This window comes from Protopterus annectens, chromosome 2.part0 (genome assembly GCF_019279795.1).
Source record: "Protopterus annectens isolate FY-2018-M chromosome 2.part0, PAN1.0, whole genome shotgun sequence".
NCBI classification, from domain to species: domain Eukaryota; kingdom Metazoa; phylum Chordata; order Ceratodontiformes; family Protopteridae; genus Protopterus; species Protopterus annectens.
This window is the reverse complement of record NC_056728.1, coordinates 763,561,560-763,585,043: the sequence shown is the minus strand read 5'-3', so window position 1 is coordinate 763,585,043 and position 23,484 is coordinate 763,561,560. Positions and strand designations below refer to the sequence as shown.

The 23,484-nt window shown below is 42.1% G+C and overlaps 1 protein-coding gene and 1 non-coding gene across 2 annotated transcripts in view; one reads left to right on the top strand and one right to left on the bottom strand.

The window, feature by feature from the left end:
• Positions 1–23,484, top strand: part of SMC2 (structural maintenance of chromosomes 2) — a 1,579,182-nt gene that overhangs the window by 60,207 nt on the left and 1,495,491 nt on the right. The window contains exon 2 of the mRNA XM_044060351.1: positions 20,630–20,779. Coding sequence (XP_043916286.1) covers positions 20,630–20,779 — 150 coding nt within the window. The remainder of the gene's footprint in view (positions 1–20,629; positions 20,780–23,484) is intronic.
• Positions 19,048–19,154, bottom strand: LOC122793829. The gene has a single exon (XR_006363557.1). It is a non-coding gene; the product is annotated as a U6 spliceosomal RNA (small nuclear RNA).

The following is a 23,484-nucleotide window of genomic DNA, read 5'->3' as shown; positions in this document are numbered from 1 at the left end:
GATCGCAGATCCCCGGATCCGAGGCCTCCAGATCAGAGCAGGCACAAGCCGTCCCCAGATCCGGCCAGTTTGTCGGATCTGATTGGCACACCGTCCAAGCCTTCAGATCCACCTAGGATGTTGGATCAGACAGTGCTGGCAGATCCCATTATAATTGAAAGTTCCCCCTCTAGATCCTCCAGAAGTCTCCTTCCCTTGGATGGATAGGATGACTAGCTTCAAGGCTCAAATTTGAGTTGGGCTTGCTACTGTCTCCTGCCCAGGTGACTAGGGGACCCTCTCCATCTACAGGACTCTACTTTTCTCTTCCAGTCAAACAGGCTTTGGAACGTCAGGACAAGGGGATTTCCAGTGAGAGGCTGCCGGTGTCTGGTATACCCCCATTCTCGATGCCATGAGTGTCCACTGGCTGGCTGTGTTCCTTTGCCCTTGGATCAGGGTGCACCTCGCCTCCTGAGGTTTAGATGCGAGTCTGATTGGTGTGGCTTCAGGTCCAGATATTTTTGACCATTCCCTTCCCCTGGGAGCTTCAGCTCTGGACAGCTTGGGGCTATAAGGGGACTCGGTGCTGCGTCGGGGTCTATTCTCCCTTCCCAGGTGTACCCTGGCCATGGGAGAGGAGCTTTGTCCGGTCTGTTGACCTTCCGGGAGATAGAGAGGACCTTCTCCAGCTTGATGGTGACCTCTCTGTCTTCTCTAGGTCCTCCCCAGCCTTTCTCAGGTTTGGATGCTGAGATTTCATCTGTCCAGGGTCAGCCCTCCTGCAATTGCCTTCAGGCAGGCACTGCCCCACTTGGAGTATCCACCTATGCCAAGTCCTCCCCGAGACCACTGTGAAGGAACCCTCTATGAAGAGAATGTGTAAGGATACCTTAACCCGCAGCGAGCAGGAAGGCAAGACTGTCTTTCCGAGGTAGGGATCAGGTTTTCTACTCCCCAATAGTTCTTTTCTAATGATCAGAAGTTAAGTAAAACTTTGGTTCTGGAGGGCTCCTCCTTCCTTTCAGGATGCTCTCCAGGAATCCTGTTTTGCAAGCTGGGGCAGAGGATTCAATGGCAGATGCCAGCCCAGGTGCAGAGGGGTTGCGCAGAACCAGGGCTCCTGGGAACCTTTCTCTGAGAAGCCCTTTCAGTGTACCTGAGATGCTGACTGTCCTGCCCTGAAGGCAATTGGGGGGTCAACTCGCCCTTTACCTGCTATCTTGGACAAGTCTCCTATGATCAGTGGGTGCAAAAAATTTCCTGGGGTTACTCCATTCCCTTTTCTCAGGCCCCTCCAATTCAAAACTTTCTCCCAGAATTTCCATCCTGCCAGAGACCATTGGCATATCTCCAGGTTCAAGACCTTCTTCAAAAAAGAGCTATCCAAGAGTTCCCAACAGGACAACGAGGGTTCAGAACTTAACGCTTCTTTTGTGTGTTGGACCACAGCGAGCTAAATCTGTTAATGTCCAAGTTCTGGATGGTCACTGTTCTGTCCATTTTTGCCTCTCCTGTGCAAGGGCGATTGGATGTGCTCGGTGGATCTCAAGAATGCGTACTATCGATAGGCATTCCAGGAGACGCTTACCCTTTTGGTTAGGGAGCCAATTCTTTGGACTCACAACAGCCCCCCCGTTTTTGGTTAGGGGGCCAATCATTATCCATTCAGAGCCCTGCCCTTTGGACTTGGCACAGCCCCCCGGGTGTTTACCTGGACGATTGGCTTCTCATGGCTCCCAGGAGGCATCGACTGAGTAGCCACCAGGTATATCTTCAGCCTTTTCTAACATCTAGCCATCCCTGTGAATCGGCCAAAGTCCAATCTTGTTCTGTGCCAAAACCTGGAGTTCATCAGGGTCCAGCTGGGCACTGCATCAGAAACTGCAGCACTGCCTCCTGAAAGGATTAAACTCATTTGAAGTCAGGTCTCTCTGTCTTGCTGGAGCTACTGTGCGCATCAGTTCATTTGATTCTCCAAGTGTTAGCTTTGATGGCGGCTGCCATTCAGTTGGTCCCCCTCACCAGATATCGCATGCAAGTTCTTCAATGGACCCTGGCAGTCCAGTGGTCTGTTTTGGTTCAACCCATGTTCGTGATAATAAAGTTGACGCGGGTGTCCAGGAATTGTCTCACTATTGTCTCACTTGGCACCTTCCGTTTCCACACCTATTTCTAGGCCAGCCATTTTGTCTTACCACTGCTCAAGGCCACAGTGACCACAGACTCCTCCCTGTTGTGGTGGGGGGGGCATTGTCAGGGAAGGATATTTCAAGGCACATGGTCTCCCACAGAGACCAGATTGCACATAAACGTCCTGGAGATGAGCAGTCCTACCATTGTAAGAATTTCAGGAGTGCCTCCCTCTGGGGACCATAGCGATTTCAAATGGGCAACGTGGTGGTGGTCTGGTATATCGACAAGCGAGGGGGAACACTGTCTTATCCTCTGTGCAGAGACACCATGAGAGTGTGGGAATGGGTGATGTCTTCCAGTAGCTTTCTTTCTGCAAGAAAGCTACTGGAAGTTCCAACGTGCTGGCTGGCTGACTCAGCAGATCTATTTTGAATCTTGATGAGTGGTCCCTGAGTCTGTCAGTGGCAAGACAAATATTTGACCATTGGGGGTCAACCATGCAGTGATCTTTTTGCTTCCCCAGTCAGCCATAAATGCAAGTACTTTGCCCTGATCCCTCCAGCAGGGGAGTCGCCCAGGGATGCTGCGATTCACGATTGGCCTCTGGGTCTCCTCTGGTATAGGGGATTAGGAGGGTATGCACAAAGTCTTGCAGAAAGTTAGTCGCTGGAAGACCTATCTCATCCTCATTGCCCCTTTTTGGCCTTGCTAGGCATTGTTCTTCCTAAGGTCTCATTTGAAGTATCCACCTTTAGATACCGGATCCCATTCTGAATCTCCTTTCCCATCCCTGAGTCTTCCACTTCCCAATCTCCAGACCCTTTGTCTAACTGCATGGTTTCTTCAGTTCTAGTAATACTTTCGCAGTCCAGGCTTCCTTCCTTGGTGAAGGGCATTATTATCTTGGCCTCTCAAAAGCCCTCTACAAAGAAGGTCTAGTCCAGTAAATGGGAAAATATTTTTTATTTGGGCTAGACAACATAACCTGGATCCTTTTTTCGGCCCCTATTCCTGATATTTTACTCTTCTTATCTTGCCTTTTTCAGGATGGGGTGAGTTTTTCTGCCATTAAGCTCCAGTTAGCGGCCCATTCTAATTTCCATCTGAACGAGGAGCCTACCTTTTCTTCTAAGCTGTGCAAAGCCTTTCTGAAAGGAGTTTTTCTTCTTGGACCTCCTATTAAAGATCCATCCCTGCCATGGGATTTGACATTGATGCTGCAGTCCCTGAAATAAAAACCTTTCAAACCAGTTGCTTGCGATATTAAATTCCTTATTTGGAAGATGGCCTTTTTTAGTGGCCTGTTACCTCTGCCAAAAGTGTCTCAGAACTTCAAGCCCTAAGCATTAAGCTTCTGTTCATGATCTTTCATAAGGATAGGGTGTCCCTTGGAAAAAATCCTTCCTTTCTTCCCAGAGTGGCTTCAGAGGCTAACCTCAATCGATTCAACTGCTTTTTTGTACAGTTTTCTTCTAATCTAGTCCTCCCTCTCTCGTTGTTATATTTATAATTATTGTGTTTTTGATAAGGTCAGGATGATGATGTCCTTTCTCAAGGCTCAGATCGAGTTGGAGCTTCTCTTTTTTTCTTCTGCCCATCTAGCTAGGGGGGCCTTCTCATCCAACCAGGCTGGTTTTGGACTTTCTGGCCTTGGTTACACAGGGAGGGAGATGGGGATTCCCGAGGACCTTTCGTTCCCTGCCCTGTCTGAGTCCCTGACTACTACTTCTCAGCTTCCCCCTGGGCAGGCAGAGTCCCGGGTCTGAGCTGTCGACCCGGAGTCCCTGGTTTGGGGTTCTGGACCTGTCTTTTTGGACCAGTCCCTCCCCCTTGGTGCTTTCGCCCTTGACAGCTCGGGTCCAATACTATCTGGAGGCCTGGAGGTTCTGGCCTGTGCTGGTCCTTCTCCCCAGGTGGGCCTTCCTGCTGGGAGTGTAGACGGGACATAGTCCAGTCTTTTGGCATTCCGAGTCGTAGAGAGAACTCTTTCCTCCCAGAGAGTTTCCTCCCCGGCCTTCCAGGGACCATTCCAGCCTCTGAGCGGACCCTACACATTCTGTCCCAGGTCAGCCCTCTTGAACTAGCCTTCAGGTGGGATCCCCCTTTCTTCCATATCCTCCCCTGAGCCACCTCTGGAGGAAGTTACCTGGAAGAGATCATCCTCTGCTGAGTCGTTCACCAAGGATACGGACCTCTATGAAGGGGACTGGTTCCTCAAGATGCAGCAAGGGACCAGGAAAATGTGGTTTAGCAAGTCGCAGTTTGCCTTCCAGGATGCTCAAGATGAGCCCTCCTCCAGAGGTCGGGGGAGAGGGTTCAATGGCAGACATCTCCCCAGGGGCAGAGGGGGTCTGCAAAATCAGGGCTCCAGGAAACCCTTCTCTGAGAAACCCCAACAGCGCTCCTGAAGCACTTGCACGACTGTCCTGCTTGGGGGCAAGTATTTGCAAAAGATTGGGAAAAGGGAATAGAATAACCCCTGGAAATGATTAGCACCCAACAGTCTCCTCCTGCAGTCCTCCCTGAAGCACCACCCTAAAAGTGGGCGCTAGCTCAGGAAGAAGTGCTCAAGCTTTTTAGAAAGAGAGCCATCCAAGAGGTCACCCTAGGACAGCGAGAATCCAGAACTAGCTTTACCTTTTTTGTGGTGCCAAAGACGACTGCGGACCTGCATCCAGTCCTGGACCTCTGCAATCTCAATCTGTCAAGTCCAAGTTCTGGATAGTCCGTATCCAGTCCATTGTGCCTCTGTTGCACAAGGACAATGAGTATGCTCCATAGATCTCCAGAATATTATCCTATAATATATAAAAATAGGTACTCCAGGAGACATCTCCTCTCAAGTAGGGGTCTATCACTGCCAGTTCAGGATCCTACCCTTTCGTCTCGCCACAGAACCCCAGGTGTTCACCAAGGGCATGGCAGCAGTCGCAGCTAGCCTGAGACGTCCAGGTATGGAAACACTTGGAATCCTTGCAGATGGTCTCCTCACAGCTCCCATGAAGCATCGTCTGGTCACTGCCTCTCAGTACCTACTGGTATTTTGCCCTTATCCCCCCAAACGGGATGTACTCTCAGGGATGCTGTGGTCCACGATTGGCCCCCAGGTCTCCTTTATGCTATCCTCCCTTGCCTCTCATTCCCAGAGTACTACAGAAAGCCCATCGCCTGAAGGCTAACTTGATCATCCTCTCTCCCTTTTGGCCTCGGCAGGTGTAGTTTCCCCTTCAGTTTCACTTGAATTACACCCCCTTGGGTACTAGATCCCTTCTGATTCCCAACCTACAGATGTTTCGTCTGATGGCATTGTTTGTTCACTTCCAGTAATCCTGAATCAGCCCAGGCTGCCATTTCCAGTTAAGAACATTATCCTTGCCACTCAGAAGGCTTCCACTAGAAAGATTTACGCCAGTAAGTGGAGACTGTTTTTTCTATGTGGGCTAAGCAGTGTAATCTGATATCTTGCTCTTGTCTTTGCTTTTTCAGGATGGAGCTAGCTTTTTGGCTGTCAAAGTGCAGTTGGCGGCTATTTCCAACTTTCATGTTGGCGAGATACCTGCCTTCTCTTGCCTCTGTAAAGCTTTTTTTTAAAAGGGGGTTTTCTGCTCTGACCTCCTGTCAAGGATCCTTCTCTCCCTTGGGATCTTTCCTTTTTGCTGCAATCTCTCTCACACAGTCCTTTTTTGAGCCTGCTGCACATGTGCTATCAAATTCTTGTCATGGGTGACTGCTTTTCTAGTAGCCATAACCTCAGCTAAAAGGGTTTTGGAGTTGCAGGCTCTTTCTATCAAACCGCCTTTCATGGTTTAAGGGTGGCCCTTCGAATTAACCTGTCATTCATACCCAAGGTTGCCAGAGAAGTGAATTTAAACCAGTCAATCCAATTGCCAGCGTTCCCAAATTTTGCTAACAGGGGAATATCTCGTGCATATGCTAGATGTGCATATACAACTGCATTTCTGCTTGGATAGAACAAAACTTCTGCAAGTCTGACCAGCTGTTTGTGGCATTCTTTCAACAGGAAGGTCAGGTGATGTCCAAAGTGACTCACTCTCGTTGGATTTTGATGTGCATTTTCTTTTATTCATCCAAATGTTTATCTTCATCAGGGCCGATTTAAAACTCTTTCCACTAGGTCAAGGGCTATGTTAGCTGCCTTCCTTACCCACCATTTCATAGATGACATGTGCGGCAGCCACCTGGTCTTCTCCTCACACTTTTTTGTTGTTCACTACAAACTTGCCATTGTCTCTAGGAACAGGGCTTCTTTTGGCTCCACAGCTCTTAGGCATGTCTTTCCATGAGGCCGCACAGGATTTAGGGTAGCTGGGGACTCTGACCCGAGAATGAGGAATAGTAACATGGATAACATCAGATATAGAGTTTTATGCACTTACCATAACTTGTCATCTGTGTTATCCCATGTCACTATTCATCACTGTTCCTCCCTCCGTTCCCCCATCTGTTTACAATCAAAAGGCAGAAAGTCAATTACATGACGGGCACCTCCTCGAACATGGTAGGAATGACGGGCAGAATGTTGACGTTCAAGTGTAAGTCAGTTTGTAAGGACATACAGAAGTCAGGGTAGCAAAGCATCTACATATACAGTAACTGTCTGCTTCAACATCGAAAAACGGTTGTGTCGATGTTCCAACCTAATTAATATGCATGAGGTCAAATAAATGCGTTGCGGATATAATAGTTCGCTATTTTGAATGTCAGAATTTTGATAGTAATCTGTCCCCTGTCCTGTAGGATATAGAGGATTTGAAGATGTCCTACCCTGGTGGTCTGTCTTAGCTGCTTTCTAGGTTAGGGCAAACTCTCTATCTGAGAGGTTAGAGGACAGCAAGGGATCATTTAAGTGGGAGGAGCCTAGAAGCTGTCTAAAGTGCTGGCTCTGAGCCAGTGCCTGATACAAGACCAAAGAGCGATGAATAGTGACATAGGATAACACAGATGCCAAGTTATGGTAAGTACATAACTCTCTATTTAACAGTAATCAAACTTTTTAGTCTCTTTACATCTCTCCAAATGTTTGGCGTTCCTAAAACTCTGACATGCACGGACCCTTTCCTAAGCAGGGGTATGGTTTAAAGCAAATAAAATTAGTACTGCTTAAATCGTTGCCAAGGGTGCTGTTCTCTGCACCTGCATCATACCAAGAATTGCCTCCTTAGCAGTTCATATAGAGTTACATGTACTGATGGCATAGTTGGCATATTTTAGTCATGCTTGAAGATCCTTTATTAGCCCTATGGTTGCTATAAAACTATCTGGGTGCCTATTTTACTTTCATCTTTCATTTCCTGGTATTTAATGACTGTCTTTGTGTGGAGGACACTATAATAAAATATAGCTATTTAAGTGACTTACTGGTACCCCTCCCCCATTTTCTTCAACTGGGTTATCTGGTTTTCTTGCATTTGCTTACTTGACTGTTGGTACTGCATGATCCCATGGGACCAGACATTTATTTTGAGTAATGTAGTTCATTGTTTCCAGTATTTCTTGACTACCTGTATGTTGTAGTGATTACATTATCTCCAGTGTAACAGTCTTGCCACATTATTGTGCCTTTTGAATGTACAGACTCTTAGCCATGAGCATCACAACTGTCAACAAGATGCCCAACAGTTTCTAGTTGTGTGTTGCAGCGTTTGTATCTTCCATATTTTCTGCAGAATGTAAACTATGTTAGTAGTTGACTGTCTTATTCTGTTATCAATCTTTTATCTTTTGGTTTTAAATTCACCTTTCCTCCGGTATTCTTGCATGAAATCTTGATCAACATGTGCCTGTTGCAGCAGTTCTCTGTACTTCTCACCTTAATTGTAGGCATCAGTGTTTTTTTTTCCTTTTCTGTAGTCATGTTTTTATATTTATTTTTTTGTCACTTTTTTACCAATAAACATGCCAATGACTATATCTCTATTGTCCAGGCTTGTTTACTACATCACAGCTACTGGGCTTGTACTTGTGTCAAACCACTAAGGAAGCAAAGCACCTTCATGACAGAGCCAATAAGGAGCATCTCCAGTACCATTTCTTATAGCACATCATGATTTATTATTTATGTCCTTGAACTACCAGTTCAGATTTAAAATTTTCAGTTAACCAACCATCTCGTACCAGGTATCTCTGCAGCAAACTGGATAATCTCGTCTGTCAAACTAGATTTTTCCATCTTAGTTTTACACTCCTGGATGTGTCACTTTTTATTTCTTGTTTGCTCTGGTTTTAAATAGTGTTGGGCCTCATTGACAGCTTCCTTCTCCATCCCCCTCGGTTACATTATTAGAATTGTCAGCTACCGAGAATTTCCCATTCCAGAATGTTTTCAGTGTTGCAGGAAGTAAACATCGGCCTTTAACTTTTACATGCCCCTTATGGCATCAGCAAATGTAGATTAGCTCATCAAAGGTAGTTATGAATAATTCTGCTTTGTGAGCATTTCTGTCCCTGACACTTCCAATTTTTTGCCTTGTTGCCACAGTTTTCACAACACTTGCTCTCTCTTGTAAGAAGTTTAAAAACTGAATCAGTATGGGTCTAGGCTTTCCAGACTTCTCCGCCTCCTGGCAGTGGTAAGATCTTCATTGATGCAACACCTAAGGCATGTATAGTAAAACCTGTCCATTCCAACAGTTTACCTCTCACTTAATCCAGAAAGTCTCTCTCTTCTTCCAAAACACCATGCAGTTCTGCTTTTTATCCTCCAGTCCAGTAAGATGCAGCTTTATTTGATCAAATCTCAACTGTCCCTGCACCTCTGAATCTGTGTTCTCTGCGGTCTGTCTGGCTTATCACCTTCTGTTGATCTGGCAGGGACTGGGCATTAACAATAATGGCAACTGTGAGCTTTTTCATGTAGACCTCAAACATTCCTGATGAGCCCAAATATGCTCACTATCTCGGAGTCTTTAGTTGAATGCGATACTGCTGACCTCAAAGCACACTTCCAAGGTAACCCTAGATCTAGTCCAGTTACTGTGGGCTGCTACCTACTACTTGTTACAGAACACCTTGGCATTCTCAGAATTCCCCCAAGGATAATCTTGACTCCATCTGGCTTTCAGTCAACACCAGTAACAGTCCTCCCTTTACTTATTATAGCTATCTTCCCTCCTCCACTCTTAATGCTTTCTTTATCCTGCTCCAGGATATAATGAGCCATGCTGTACTTAAAACCAGCCTTCTTATTCTAGGTCAGTTTTTAATATTGACAACCTAAACCCCACAGATTTGGATTTATAACGATATTTCCAAACATCTGCTTCACAAAGCTAGTCAAAGAACCCACTAGACATAATTTTAGAATTGGCAACCTTAGCTTCCTGGTCTATTCCTAACAACTCCCACTCCATCTCAAGTCTCACCTTCCATCCACCCAGCATCGGTCACCACTGCCCAGTCACCCTTGTTCATTCTTGTACTATAATTCTTAAATGATCTCCTTCACCCACAAACCCCGAAACAGCATTAACCTCAGAGATGAGCTGCCTCCAAGGCAGCTGGTACCGTACCTAGCAAATCAAGGCCCCTACACCCTTGCCAGATCTCTCCTTAACCACTTGCTACATCTCCAGAATATAATTTCCAAAAATATCTATACTGCTGAAGCCCCAAATAAATCAGTGACCAGCCAAATGAATGAAAAGCCTATATAGATGTAGAAGCACAGTATGGAAATGTGGAAAACCGCTCCAACTCCAGAACACACAATGTACGTCTCCAAGCTCACATTTTGCCAAAGAAAGCTAATAAATGATAGAAAGCCAACATCTTAGTTGAAAAGTAAATTGGGGTTCTCTTAAACTCAATTATTTTAATGTGATACACAACCATATCTCACCTAGTTACTCTCCACTCCGTGACCATTTCCATAGCCTCTTGCTCACAGTCTCCCCAAAACTTTGCTTGAATTCTCATGACTCCATACTGTTACAACCCTCAGCTGCAGAACATGTAGCACTGCCCTCTTCCTGGACTCACTAACTGCTGATTTACTTCAAAAGAGTTGTACACAAATGTGCAGCCATGCTGCTAAATGGAATCCCATCTGATGCGCCAACTGGAGCTGATGGTCTCCATTTCTGGTTTATCTCTCCCTCTGCCAAGAGTATCTCATCTGCCCCCCACCTCAGTGGAAAGTCGCCATTGTCAAGCCAGTTTCAATTGATGCAAATGATTTGACCAATTTGATTTGTATTCAACTCGCAGCATACCTTCTGGCACACTGAATCCTTTTTCTTTGTGATGTTTATTTGTGGTCTGATAGAAGTACCATGATTTTTCTACATACCTTTGCAGATAGTTTACCTTTGTTTCACATTAATAAGGTTTGTCAACAGAAACCCTCTTTGTAGACCAAACTAAAACTTTTGACACTGTGGACCACTAGTTACTAATACATTTTGTAATGTCTGGAGAAATTAGCCCTCCAATAGTGAAATGGTTTGACTCCTTTTTCAACAGACTAAATTGCAGCTCGGACCCTACAATCTTGCCTTCTATTACTTTCCACAGGAGTAAAATGCAGCTCTGCGCTCTAATCTATACTACTCACAGTTTATCAAAACTTCCCATAGAAGTTCAGCATACTCCAGCATTACTTATAGTCCTATACAGATCCAACCCTTGGTCTGTGATCAAAAAGCATATGGAAGCAGACCTACCAAGCACAGCTGATTGGCTACAGACTAATTCTAAACCCAAATAAAACCAAATGAATGTTTTTTGAGCCCAACAAAGACTGGCCAAGGGGTCAGCAGTTGGGTTATTATTCACTGAAATTGGGGAGAGCTTCCCTCCTAATTGAAATCTACAAAATCAAGTACAAATCACTAAGGCCAAAGTAAACACACTGCTGTTCTGGTCCAATATTATATCGGTCCTTTTCCCAGAAGGAATAAGCCATTATTGGTAAAGAGGTCTATTCCCCCTTCACTTCATGGCTACTGCATCAGAAAAAGAATTCGGAAGCTCTACATCTGTAAATGTATCACCCTAATCCGAAATGAGAATCAAACTGCTTGATCATTGGAAAAGCCCAATGACTACCGTTTGGAATTTGGAGGTATATTCTTGTAGCAGGCCTTTGCTTGAAGTTGCAGACCTTAACTTCCTTCCTGGCTGGCAGACTACATGATAAAACCAACCCTACAACCTTATCTCTCTCTCTCTCTCTCTCCCGGGATATACTTCTGTCATTCAGGCTTCTCATTCAAAAAGTGTATCCCACTGAGCACACCTTTTCCATTTGTGGCCCCAAAATATGGATTACCATCCCTCCATATGTAAAGTCCCCAAACCCTTTCCTAAATGTCCTTCTTTTTTTAGTAGACCTGTATATTAAAGAAGTAAACCATTTTAACATGTTCACAGATACAAACCTTATACATCGCATACGTTTTCTACCGTTATCAATCCAGCATTACATTGTTCAGTTCCTGCTTTCCCTTAAATCTCCAAAATTTATTCTGCATGTATTAAACAATTTCCATTTTTCTATGTAATTTGCTCCTACCCTTTTCAAAAGATCCCACTTCTAGTTCTCTTCTCTCTGTTTTGATATTCACTACTTCAAATATAGTCGTTTTAGACTTTGGCTTCCATTTTCTTGTAATTGCTTTTTCTAAGATACACTTATTTCCTTGTCTATTTTCCTGACAGAGTACTCTGTAGGGAATACAGACTCTCTTACACTCTCAAAACATATATTCCCAGTTAACAACCCTGAAATTCTCCATCTGCCTAAGCAGAAATTCTTTGGAGTCTGCTTTGGGTATAATACCTGTGCATACACTTCAAGCAAAAATCCTAAATCTTCTACGTTTTACATATTTGAGAGCCATGCATACTTCCTCCCGTTTTTTTGCTGGGAAACAAGTGGATAAGCAATTCACACTCTGTTATAACCACCTCCTGATTCCTTTAGATATTGTGCAATATTTTAGATGCCCTACTAATGATCCCTTTTTAACAGCAGCAGCTTCCAGATTCAACTAAAAACTCTACCCAAGCAAGTCTTTCACTTAGGAGTTTCCCAATCCCTTTCTCTTTGCCTATACTCTTGTTTTCCCTAACAGGGGTTGATGTCTATCTCTAGCCTTGCAGTCCAGGTGTCTTCTTGGCCTCCTCCCATTCTATTACCTTTCTCTCTCTAGCTATTTTCTCCAGATACCTTAGTTCATTTCCAGTTTTCTCTAGTAAATTTCAGCCCCCCTCTTACCTATTCACTGGACTCTTAATTGCAATCATCCTTATCAGATCTCCTTTCTTCTTTCTTTTGTTGGCTTAGTTGCTAGAATACTTTCTGCTAATCCTATGAATATAATACTCTGTGTGGCTGCTGTTCTTGAGGATCTGCATCCGAAATCCCACTCTCTCTCCTTATTTCTTAAATCCCCCCCCCCCGGCTTAATCATTATCCCTTTCCATTTATGGCTTTCTGCTTGCATTTATGTATATGAGCCTTAACTGTGTAGCTCTAAATGTCCCTTCAAATCGGGTAATCGTAAACCACCTTCTGCTACTGGGAAATTTAACAACACCTGAGAGTTGCGCCAAACGGAACACACCGGATTCGATAGACTCAAGAACAGGCAAATGAATAAAAATATACTTTTAATTAAAAAATAAAAATACCAACAAAACTGATGCTTATAAAACACTCTAGATTTAGCGCTTTCATCCACAGCAATGTGGACTTCATCAGAATGCTTCACTATGCATCACTTGGTTTAAATACAGTTTTAAAACTTGACGCTAAAATAGCAGAAACCAACACTTAATGATGATGTTTAACCTGATCATATCCATGTGTGGAGTCTACATGTCCTCCCCACGGTTGGGTGGGTGTTCGAAAGACGTGCGTAAATGGGCGTGCCTTCGTTGAAGGTTGAACATTGAGCTGGCACCTCAGCGTTTGTCAATATCTACTGCCAATCATTAGCGGACCGGAGTTCCGCTGTGGCGACCCCTAACCGGGAAATGCTGAAAGACAACAACCATTTAAAAACCCTCTCCTCTAACACAAGTTTATTATAATGGTATAAATTAAGTGGACACCTAAGCATCCAGTGAGTTAGATGTATCATAATGTTAAAAGCTAATGTCATAACTTTCTATTATGGGGTCATGGAGGGGGCTATAGTAATTATCCTTTTGGGAAAGCTAAGGGGGGTACGACTTGAATGACCCTTTGGATTTTCCTACACTGAGAAGATCTGAGAGGATAAAAAAAAAAAAAGAACACCAGTCAACTACGACCCCAACGGGGGGGGGGTATTCGAACAGGAGGAGATACTAAACCCAACAGCCCCACTCCGTAGTTTGATACAAGGCAATGGTATAGTAGTCGAGGGGTACAGGCACAAGTATTTTAGTATATACAATTATAGTAGCCTGGACCTTGACTGCACATACTTCAGTTTGTTAAATAAATGTTTGAAGTTTGTACCTAGTAACAGAAGTCAAATTACAAATGTTCTGATTGACTTAAAATTGTTTTTGAGAGAAAAAAATTATTAATGCACTACGAAAAAGGAGAGGGGGCACTAACTTGATTAATTGAAAAAGTACTTGCAGTCCACCCCCAGTTTAAAAAACTTTGAAATTCAGGTAGAAAGGGAGCTTCGACAGGGTTGGATAAGAAAAGAAGACAATATAATTTGAATAAGGAAGAACATTCCCTCCTGGATTCTTTAAGGAACAACCACTAAGTCAGGGTTATGAAACCCGATGGGGGGGGGGGGGGGGAGATTGTCCTTGTATGTTAAACAACATGGACAGATGCTCTAGAGTTTCACATAAAATCAACATAGCCCATAGGAAGATTGAGTTTATTCTTAAAGAACTGTTTGATGAAGACAGGATTAGTCTAGATACCTATCATTTTTTAATTATGGACAAACCAATAGAACCATCTATTTTTGGTATACCCAAGGTCCATAAGGATGTGGATAACCCGCCACTCAGACCAATTGTGGCAGCCACTGGGTCTAAAACTTACCCTTTGGCTAAATTTTTGGACCCAAGGTTAAAAAGGGTCTGGTCTGAGCAGGCGGGCATTCTGAAGGACTCTTGGGATTTTTTTGAGAAGTGTCAACAATGACCTGTATAGTGCTTTTTACTTTAGATATCCAGGATTTAATGTCATTCCTCACAAGTTAGGGTTAGAATGGTTCGAAGAAGCTCTTAGAACCAAAGGAAGTTTTGACGAAAACAGTATCTTGGTGTTCATAGATTTAATGGATTTGGTACTAAGACACAATTTTCTGTATTTTGAGGGTGAGTTTTTTAGGCAGTCAAATGGAGTAGCCATGGTGGGGGCCAGTTGTGCCCCCATGTACGCTAACTTGGTATTGTCCATTTGGGAAGAGCAGTTTGTTTTTCGTTCTGTAAATTCTCTACATTGGAAATACTATCTATGTTACTTGGATTGGACCTGAGGAGAGGCTAATAGAATTTATTGAGTACGTCAATAGTACTACTGACTTCCTTAAATTCACCCATAGCTTTTCTAGGGAGCACTTGCAATATTTGGATGTGATGATTGAAAAGATACCTGAAGTCAGAAAATTAAGTCCAATGTTTACAGAAAAGTGACTTTTTCAAACTCCTATTTGTTTTACACTAGTGCCCACCCTTTCAAACAAAAGAAAGGAATTTTGAAAGGGCATTTCATTAGGAGTAGTAGGATGACGTCCCTTGATAGTGAATTCGACTTAGAAAGTAAGAAGCTGAAATATGTTTTTGGAAAGAAATTACCCCCTTGCTTTAATAGAAAAGTATTGAATGAAATAAAAAAAATTGGAGGGGGGGGGGTATTTAGTCCCATCTTAGGGGTATTGGAACACACTGTAACCAACATAGAGAATACCCCTACCCCAGACACAAATTGGAGTAGTAATTTCATCTTGAATTTCAGTTGTGACACTTATTTGGTTAAAGATATTGTTTCTAGAAATTGGGGGAAGTTTGGGGACTATTCTGACTTGGACTTGTTATTCAAGGACCCCCTGAAATTTACTTATAGGAAGGGGAAAAATATTAAGGAAATGTTGGAATATAGAAAACCAATTATGTACCTCTTCAAATAATGTTTAACTCTCCTGGTAGGCAAAATTGTCCCAGATCGACATCTGCACCCACAGGCATTAATCTAAAATTAAGGTTATCTGTGCTAAGCTGTACGTTACAGCCTGTTCTCAGCCTGTTCTCAGTCTGTTCTTGTCTTTTCTTTGTTCCCCTCCCGGATCTGAAAAAATATTAGAAAACATTAACTTTTAGCCTTAAAAAGTGCACTAGCTATCTTCAAATAAAACTAAAATATACACTGTTCTAGTAAATTAACAGCCATATGTTATTCACTTCCAGTAATTTCAAACTTTGTTTTTGAGTTGCTTGCCCAGGTACCTTTTAATTGTGCTTCTCTCAGTAAGCAATGTGTGCAGACCTCTCAATTTATTGTCTTCATCTTTTTAGTCAGCTTCTTTCTATGGAAATGAGAACAAAAATGCACAGTTATTTATATGCTTACTCTTAGCTTTCTTTAAGCATGTAAAATATTCCCTGCCTGTGAAGACTGTAGCTATTTATTACGTTGTGGTCTCTAATTTTTTGAAGGAAAAAAAAAATGCCACTTTCATACACACTCAAAACTCACTCAACATTACTCCAGACATTAACACCTATGCAAAAGTAAGAGTGCTTGTCAGGTCTACACATGTTATAAGTGTACCTTTACACCCCATCCCCCACACAGACCAAAATTATAACCTTTTGACTGAAACATGCTTTTGTCCAGCCTTTCTTCTCTTTTTACATCTTAATGCCTGTTTCTTAAAACCTAAAAAGAAAAAAAGTACATGTTTACTTAAGCATTTTCAGCGATTGCTGTATGTGATAAGTTAAACTACATAATGTGCAATTTGTATCTGAAAAGTTTTATACAAATATGGTTAACATTTATTTGCTTAGTTTTTCCCTTTTTCTTTTCCTCCCTTTAGTGTCCCTCCAAACATAATGACATGAAGTGGGGCATGTGCATGTCATTCCTCAGCAAGTTTAACAAAGTCAACAAAAATCCAATCTTTCTCAACCAAATTTTCTTGTAAAGCCATATTTCACAAATATGATTGCTGCATAGTTTAACTTGTATTTACTAATTTCAGTGTTGCTGGTAGTCTTCCTGTTCCAATCCCAGACTTCAGTTCCAAGTCCATTGTTCTCACAAATCCTCTAGTCAACTGCTGAGCTTTTTTCATTGTCTCAAGCATTTTCCCTTGGAATATTGGAAAATGTTGGTGGCAAAGTCTTTCTCTAAGCCTTACCATCAGAAGAATGAGAAGCAGAGTCTGCTCTGTTTCATGGCTCACCACTTATCGGCCAAACTTTTGTAAGCAGCCACCCCAGCCTGTTTTGATCAAAAATTGACTGCTCCTCTGGGGAAAAAAAATATTCTGAAGACACTGGATACAGCATCTTGAATCTCACATCTGCCTCTCAACATTCCCTGACTGCTGGAATAAATTTACATCTGTTCTACCCGGTGTACAGAGAATTATTTTCCACAGACACTCCAGTTTTTAACACTTTGCCCTTGTTCCACAGTTTTTGTCAGGACTAACACTTTTCTGCTGGTATGTTTTTTGTCAGGACTAACACTTTTCTGCTGGTATGTTTTGCATATTTCATTGTACTCCAGTGTTTCAATTGTTTTAATCAGCTCTATAGGCATTTGACTTGTTCTTCCTGTAAATTACTGGAAGCCCTCTTGTACCAAAGCTGGAGCTTGAGAACAGCTGCAGGATTCTTCCCAGTCTGTATTTTCTCTCCACCTTTTCTAATTGTTTTTCTTTCTAGGTTTCTTCTTTACTGGCATCCAGGCAGTGTACGTATTAGCCAGTAACCAAAATTTACTAAACCAGACAGAATTACTGTGCCTTATCTATCATTTTCTTTTTTCATACTGGGAGAGTTCAATAAATTGTTGATCAATGTGCAGTCATGTTCGAAAACCCATTGGGATTTAATCTGAAGTCATATGGCGTGTTTGCTTAATCTAGACAGGTTATTCGTACGTAGTAAGTATAATTGATGAGATATACTATCAGAGGCATTTCATAAATCTAAAAACAGAGGGAAGCAACTAATTGTCCAAGGTTCAATAAAGATTTATTATATTTACAAATGTAAGTAGTGTGTGTTTATATGCTTGGTATTGGCTTTTTGGCCAACGATTTCTGTCTGTACATAATATAGGACTTTTGGGAGTGATGTTGATGTAGCAGTTGGTCTGTTTGAAGACTGTACAGGTGTGCTACCTTTATGGAAAGTGTTCATATTATATATGTTTTTATATTTTGGACACTCTGCATTCCTTTTACAACTTTTTTTGTTTTGTCAATCGAAACTGTGTGTTGATTGAAATAGCCATATTTTATGTGTGTCTGTTGATGGTGAAGTTGTTCATCAGTGGATCTCTAGTTGTGCTGGTTGTTTTATAGATTTCTGTTAAAATAGAATGGGAGGTTAGTTTGCAAGTGACGTAGATTTCTTTGGGATGAAGTTTTGGCTGTATTGTTTTTTTCTTAGACTCGTTAGTTTACACATTTCCAAAGATGTTCTGGATTTGTTCTGTAGACTGCAAGAGCATACAGTTTTCTCTTTTTTGTATCATGTTTTTACCTGGACTCTTAAGGTTTTCCATTTTTTTGTGGCGGTCTCACTTTCATGCTTTTTCTTTAATGTTTCCTTACAATTTTTCACATGCCTTTTGATCTGTGGTGCGCGATACCGGTTATGCTGTGATGCATTTTCCCTGTCAAAACAACAAATATATGCTGGGAGTTTTAGTAATGCCTTTCCTATGTTGACATCACTGACCTTTGCATTCTACATCCTTCGTGATGTCAGGGTAGGGATAGTGTGTGACTGCATCCATTAACATTTTATGTGCACATCTGTTGAATGTTATCCCTTAAAGTGATGCCCCCTAGGGATAAAGTTCATTCATGTGGGAGATTCCTGAAAAAAAGATTTGTGAACCTAACGGCCCACATAAAACAGGAATGAATGACTGGAAAATGCATTGTGGTACTTAAGCTGTCTTGATCCATATTACTAATGTTGGAGAAACACTAAAATGATACTTGGTGACATTTGGGAGGCAGTTTATCCAAGTTCCCAAACATGGAGCCAGTAGATAAGTTGCCCTGCACATTTGGAGAATGGAATCTGTGGACCAGATTGCAGTTATTGTTTAGTCTTCAGCATAAAAAAACACTATGCAGGAATGGGAAAGTGTTTTCTAATTGCCTAGATGGCTCATTAAGTTCAAAACCAAATTCTCTCTTGCTTGAGACAATCATTATATTGAAAAAAAATGTTTAATCCATATTAAAGATTTGAATAGCTATTGACTAATTAGTCCTCCCCTCAACCCCCTCTCTAAAATGTTTTAGTACTGATGGATAGTGGGGAAGTAGCAGTAATAGCCTGGGATCAAAGCTTTCATTCAGGAGGAACATTTTTTTCCTTCATGACCAATACCTCATCCCAGCACATGCCCCAAGAAATTGGGGATGGGTAAAGCAATGCCAGTGGTGTGTGCTGTATAAAAATGCAGGTGTCTTTTTTTTTTTTTTTTTTTTGCAGACCAGTGTGCACACACCTTGCATTATTCTTTGAATCTTCTTTTGCTGTCTGTCAGTTATACAGCAGACCAGGGTACATGATTTGTACCCTCTACAGTTGGTTAGTCAGCAAGCATCAACTGCCCTCATAGGTTCACAGGTAAGTACTAGGCTAGCTGCCCTAGGGGAAGATTTTCAACCTATTAATTTCCCCTGGTGAGAATCAAACCCTGTATCTCTTGTCTCTGAGATAAACTACTTAGCTGTTACACTAATCTCCAAACTTAAAAATATGGAATGCTTCATAAATGCACTTTTCAACCTTCCACTATGCCCATGCTAATCTTGTCTGTATAGTTCCAGTTTTAGTATATGAGCTGCCAAAACAAGCTACTCTCGTTGGCTAGCTTTTGAGCACCCAGGTCACTAGTTGAGTTGAAGGTTGCAGTCATAACTATATCCCTTTGCATTACAGAGAGAGATGATTGGGAGAGTTTACTCTCTCAAAATTGTGTCAAAGATCAGTGGCAAATGTATTCGAGACATTCTGCCACTGACCCAGACTCTGGGTTCCTGTCTTAAAAACTAATTGCAAATCTCCCTTGGTGCATGACACAGCCTCCGTCACTGACCAAGCCCCTTGCCATTTCCCTTATTGCGAGTCCCTGTTGTTACATGGTCTGTCTGCAGAGTTGAGCCACTTTTTACCTGTTATGACATCACTTAATTGTATTTTATTTAGTTTTTGCTGTACATGTGTTCCTTGGAAGGTAATTATTTTTGATAGTGATGACCTGGTAGCCTTTCTGCCATGCTAGACTTTTTTTAATCCCTCTACATTGGTTTAGACTATTTCCTGTTGCCTGTCTTCGTGAGGTTGTCTCTTACGTTGTAAATCAGTTTGTATGTTGAAGACGTTAATGGCAACCAGTATGCTCAGATTTTTTTTTTTAAAGGATTAGGCTACAGTCACTGTTGTACAGTCTTGAAGTGGAAGAAATTTGCTGATTTGAGTTTTAAGGTTACTGCAGGAATTATGAAACACTACATATGCATTGTTAGTATAACCAGTATTAAAATGGCATAATTTCTCTTGGCTACACAGTTTAGAAACTGAACAGCTTTATTGTGAATGTTTGGTATAGTGACAAGATTTTGGTATATTTTCTGATGATCTGCATACCTGGGCAAGAGCTCTGGCCCATTTGTTATTGGAGAGGAGGGTCAAGAACACCATGGGTGAAGCTATGATTCTGAGGGGGAAGTGTGTGTGGTGTCTTATTTTTTTTTAAGCTCTGACTCTCCCTTGCATGTAACTTGCAAAAATGCATGCCACATAATTAACTGGTCTTTCACCATCTTGTAGATGAGCACCTCTTTATGATCCCCTGTCTCTTCATACATACATACATACATATATATATATATATATATATATATATATATATATATATATATATATATATATATATGTATGTATGTATGTATGTATGTATATATATATATATATATATATATATATATATATATATATATATATATATATATATATATATATATATATATATATATATATATACCCATGAGCACATGTCCCTCTTGCCCATCCCCAATAAGCTCTAACAGGCACACGTCACTAGTCAAACTTGGGTCATAGTAAGGGCTTTGTACTTGTCTGCCAATAGAGCCAGCAGATAAAACATTCTTGCTCTGGCTTTTTTAAAGGTGCATGTACCACATCAATCTTTTCTAATCCTACTGTACAGGTAGCTTTTCACTATTTTGATTTTATATAGTGTGAAGAATATCATTGCAAACAATGCTGTGAAAAAAAAATTCATGAAACTTCTGGCTTGTTTTTTCTTTAGGTTCGAGCTTCAAACTTGCAAGACCTGGTATACAAAAATGGACAGGCAGGAATCACCAAGGCAACAGTGTCCATCACATTTGATAATACTGACAAGAAGCAGAGCCCTCTGGGGTTTGAAACTCATGATGAAATCACAGTAACTAGGCAGGTGAGTATATCTGACTGAAATATAGGTAAATAATGAGTAAAATAAATGCTGGACTGAGAAGAGTCTTGGCTTTCTACTGTTCGAATGGAAGATGAAATATTTGACACAATTTTTTGGAACTATTTTGGCTCCCTTGTAGCGGACCATTAGCTTTTCAGTCTGTCTGATTTCCTGATACCTCCTACCTTTATTTTACATTTGTTTACTGGGAAAGTCTGACTGAGATGAGATGCATTTTCAGTGGAGGCCTGGGGAGAAAAGCTCCACATGTAGAGATTATGCAAAATTTATACAGGAAATTGTACAAAAATATACAAGACATATAAAGTACAGTAGACCACCTCCCCCCAGACATGCTGTGACTTGGATATGGCAAGGATATCAAGGGAAGGTAGGAAGATCCGACTGCCATTGTATCCTCCCTCCCTCAGAGGGGCTGATGTCAGCAGGACACAATGTCCACCCACAAGGAGCACTGAGTTGTGCCCCCCCTGGTCTCAACTGGGGGAACCAAATTGCTTGAGTGAGTATACGTTCCTCCTCCCTGCCTTCGCTGTGAAGTGTCTGAGCTGCTATTTAAACTCTGTTCACCTGGGCCTTAGTCAATGCTTAATCTCTGTATGCCACTGACACGGGCTTATTTATGCCACTTAGTTACTTTTTGGTACTGTACATACTTATTTCAGGATTAGCTGAGACTACTTGTGGATTATGGCATCTGTAGTATCAAGTTCCTGCCATGCTCTCCCAGTTACTGTCCATAACACTTCACAGGAGACAACAGAAACACATGCTTCAAAGATCATTTCCTCATTCTGAGAGGGTGGTTTGCTGGGAAAATTCTCCTCCTGTCTCATTAACTCACATATTTTGCCAAATGTGGTTATAAGGAACCCTCTTGACACTCCAAAACCCTGATGAGATGTTGCACCCAACTATGGCAGGCAGTTTTGGTCAAGTGAACCTCCAGTGGACTCGCATGATATTTGCAGTAGCCAGCAAGAAGGAGCTCAGATGCGAGTCTTCCTCTGTCCATCCTTCTAACAGAGAATCTTTAGCAGTAAACAGAATAGGGAAGCAAACCTATGCCTTGGGAACCATTACTCTGAGGGCAGTAAACTACCTGACTCGCTTCCAAAGAGACCTAGCTTATCAGGTTCTGAAATAATCCTCAAGATTATCAGAAGCATCTGAGACAAAATTGGGAAAGATTAAAAAATACAAGCCCCTTTGTGTCTGCTCCACAAAGCTGCCAGTGGGGCAGTTAGAGTGGCAGGTACTAGTCTCTTAATGCATCACTATGCCTGAGTGATATTGTGTGATTTTAGCAGGCAATTACATTGCATCCTTCACAAAAGCCCCCTTTGTCATTTAGTTGTGTAGTCCTGTGGTGAAAGAAGAGTTGTCAGTGTGAAAGGAATGCAAGACATTGTCTTCAGTGGGAGTTACATTTGAGAGTCATCGGCAGACTTAACGGGAAGTGCCAGGACTCCAAATCCTTGTGGTTTAGGAAACTCCACAGTCAAGCCTTTGATTCTCATCTCGGACAAAAGGAGTCGTGGCAGAACCATTCCCTGTAATGGATGCTGACCAGGAGCACTTGGTAGTCTGCAAAATCAGGTCTTAAGTTCCTTAAGCAATCAGTGATACCAACTGCTTATCTGGCTGTCCGCCTCTGGAGGCAGCTAGGGGGAGGTTCATTTGCTTGTGGCTGGGCAGCCACGCAAGACAAATGGGTGAGAGAATATTTTGAGGTTATACCCTTCCCTATTCCCTCAAAGGTTACGGTTTCTAGATATCCCACCCTGCCAGCATGAAGCAGCCAAGAAGAAAATAGCCATCCATAAGGTCCCACCAGACCAGAGAAGGTCAGGAAGTTATTCCAAATTCTTTAGTACCAAAGAAAAGCACGGGCTTCAGTCCAGTCCTGGACCTCAGCAACCCAAACTACTTTGTTAAAAAAATACATTTTGAATGGTTACATTAAAAATGATCCTGCCACGTCTATGGAGTATGTTCAGTCTACCCTTAGACCTCCAGAATGCTTGCCTCTACATAAAAATTGTGAAAGAATCCAGGAGAGTACCTGTGCTTCATCTGGTATCTGGTTAATATCAATTTAGAGCCCTGTCCTTTGGTCTCATTGCAGCCCCCAGGGTGTTCACAGAGAGCATGGCAGAAGTTGCAGCCCATCTGCAACAAGGGATATGTGTGCTTCCCTAGCTGTAATATTGTCACTCCTTGCTGAAATAAACACAAGTCCTTACTTTCCAAAAAAGTCATTACAGCTCTGCCTATCCTTGAGTATATCCAACAATCTCTAAAAATCATACCTTCACCATACACAGCACATAAGGTTAGTTGGTTGTTTAAATGCAAGAAGTTGCTTTGCAAGTCTTACAGCAAAAAGGGTGGAAGCTTTCAGAACAATGGTGCTTCTAATGCAGCAGGATTCTCCGCAAGTAGCTTTAATTCTAAAAGCTGGAATTTTTGGTGACTGTTCCCTAGTAGATAAGCTTAGCAACTGTTGTAATACCTCCAAAGTGGTCCATGAACCCATCAGTAGTTGAACAGATATTCATCTGCTGGGGCATGCCTTGCTGCTACCTTTTTGTCATCCATTTTAACAGCAAATACAGCAGGTACTTTGCCCAACTATTCCCATATATAGTCTGTCAGTGGCCCACTGATTGTTTGTTTTGTAT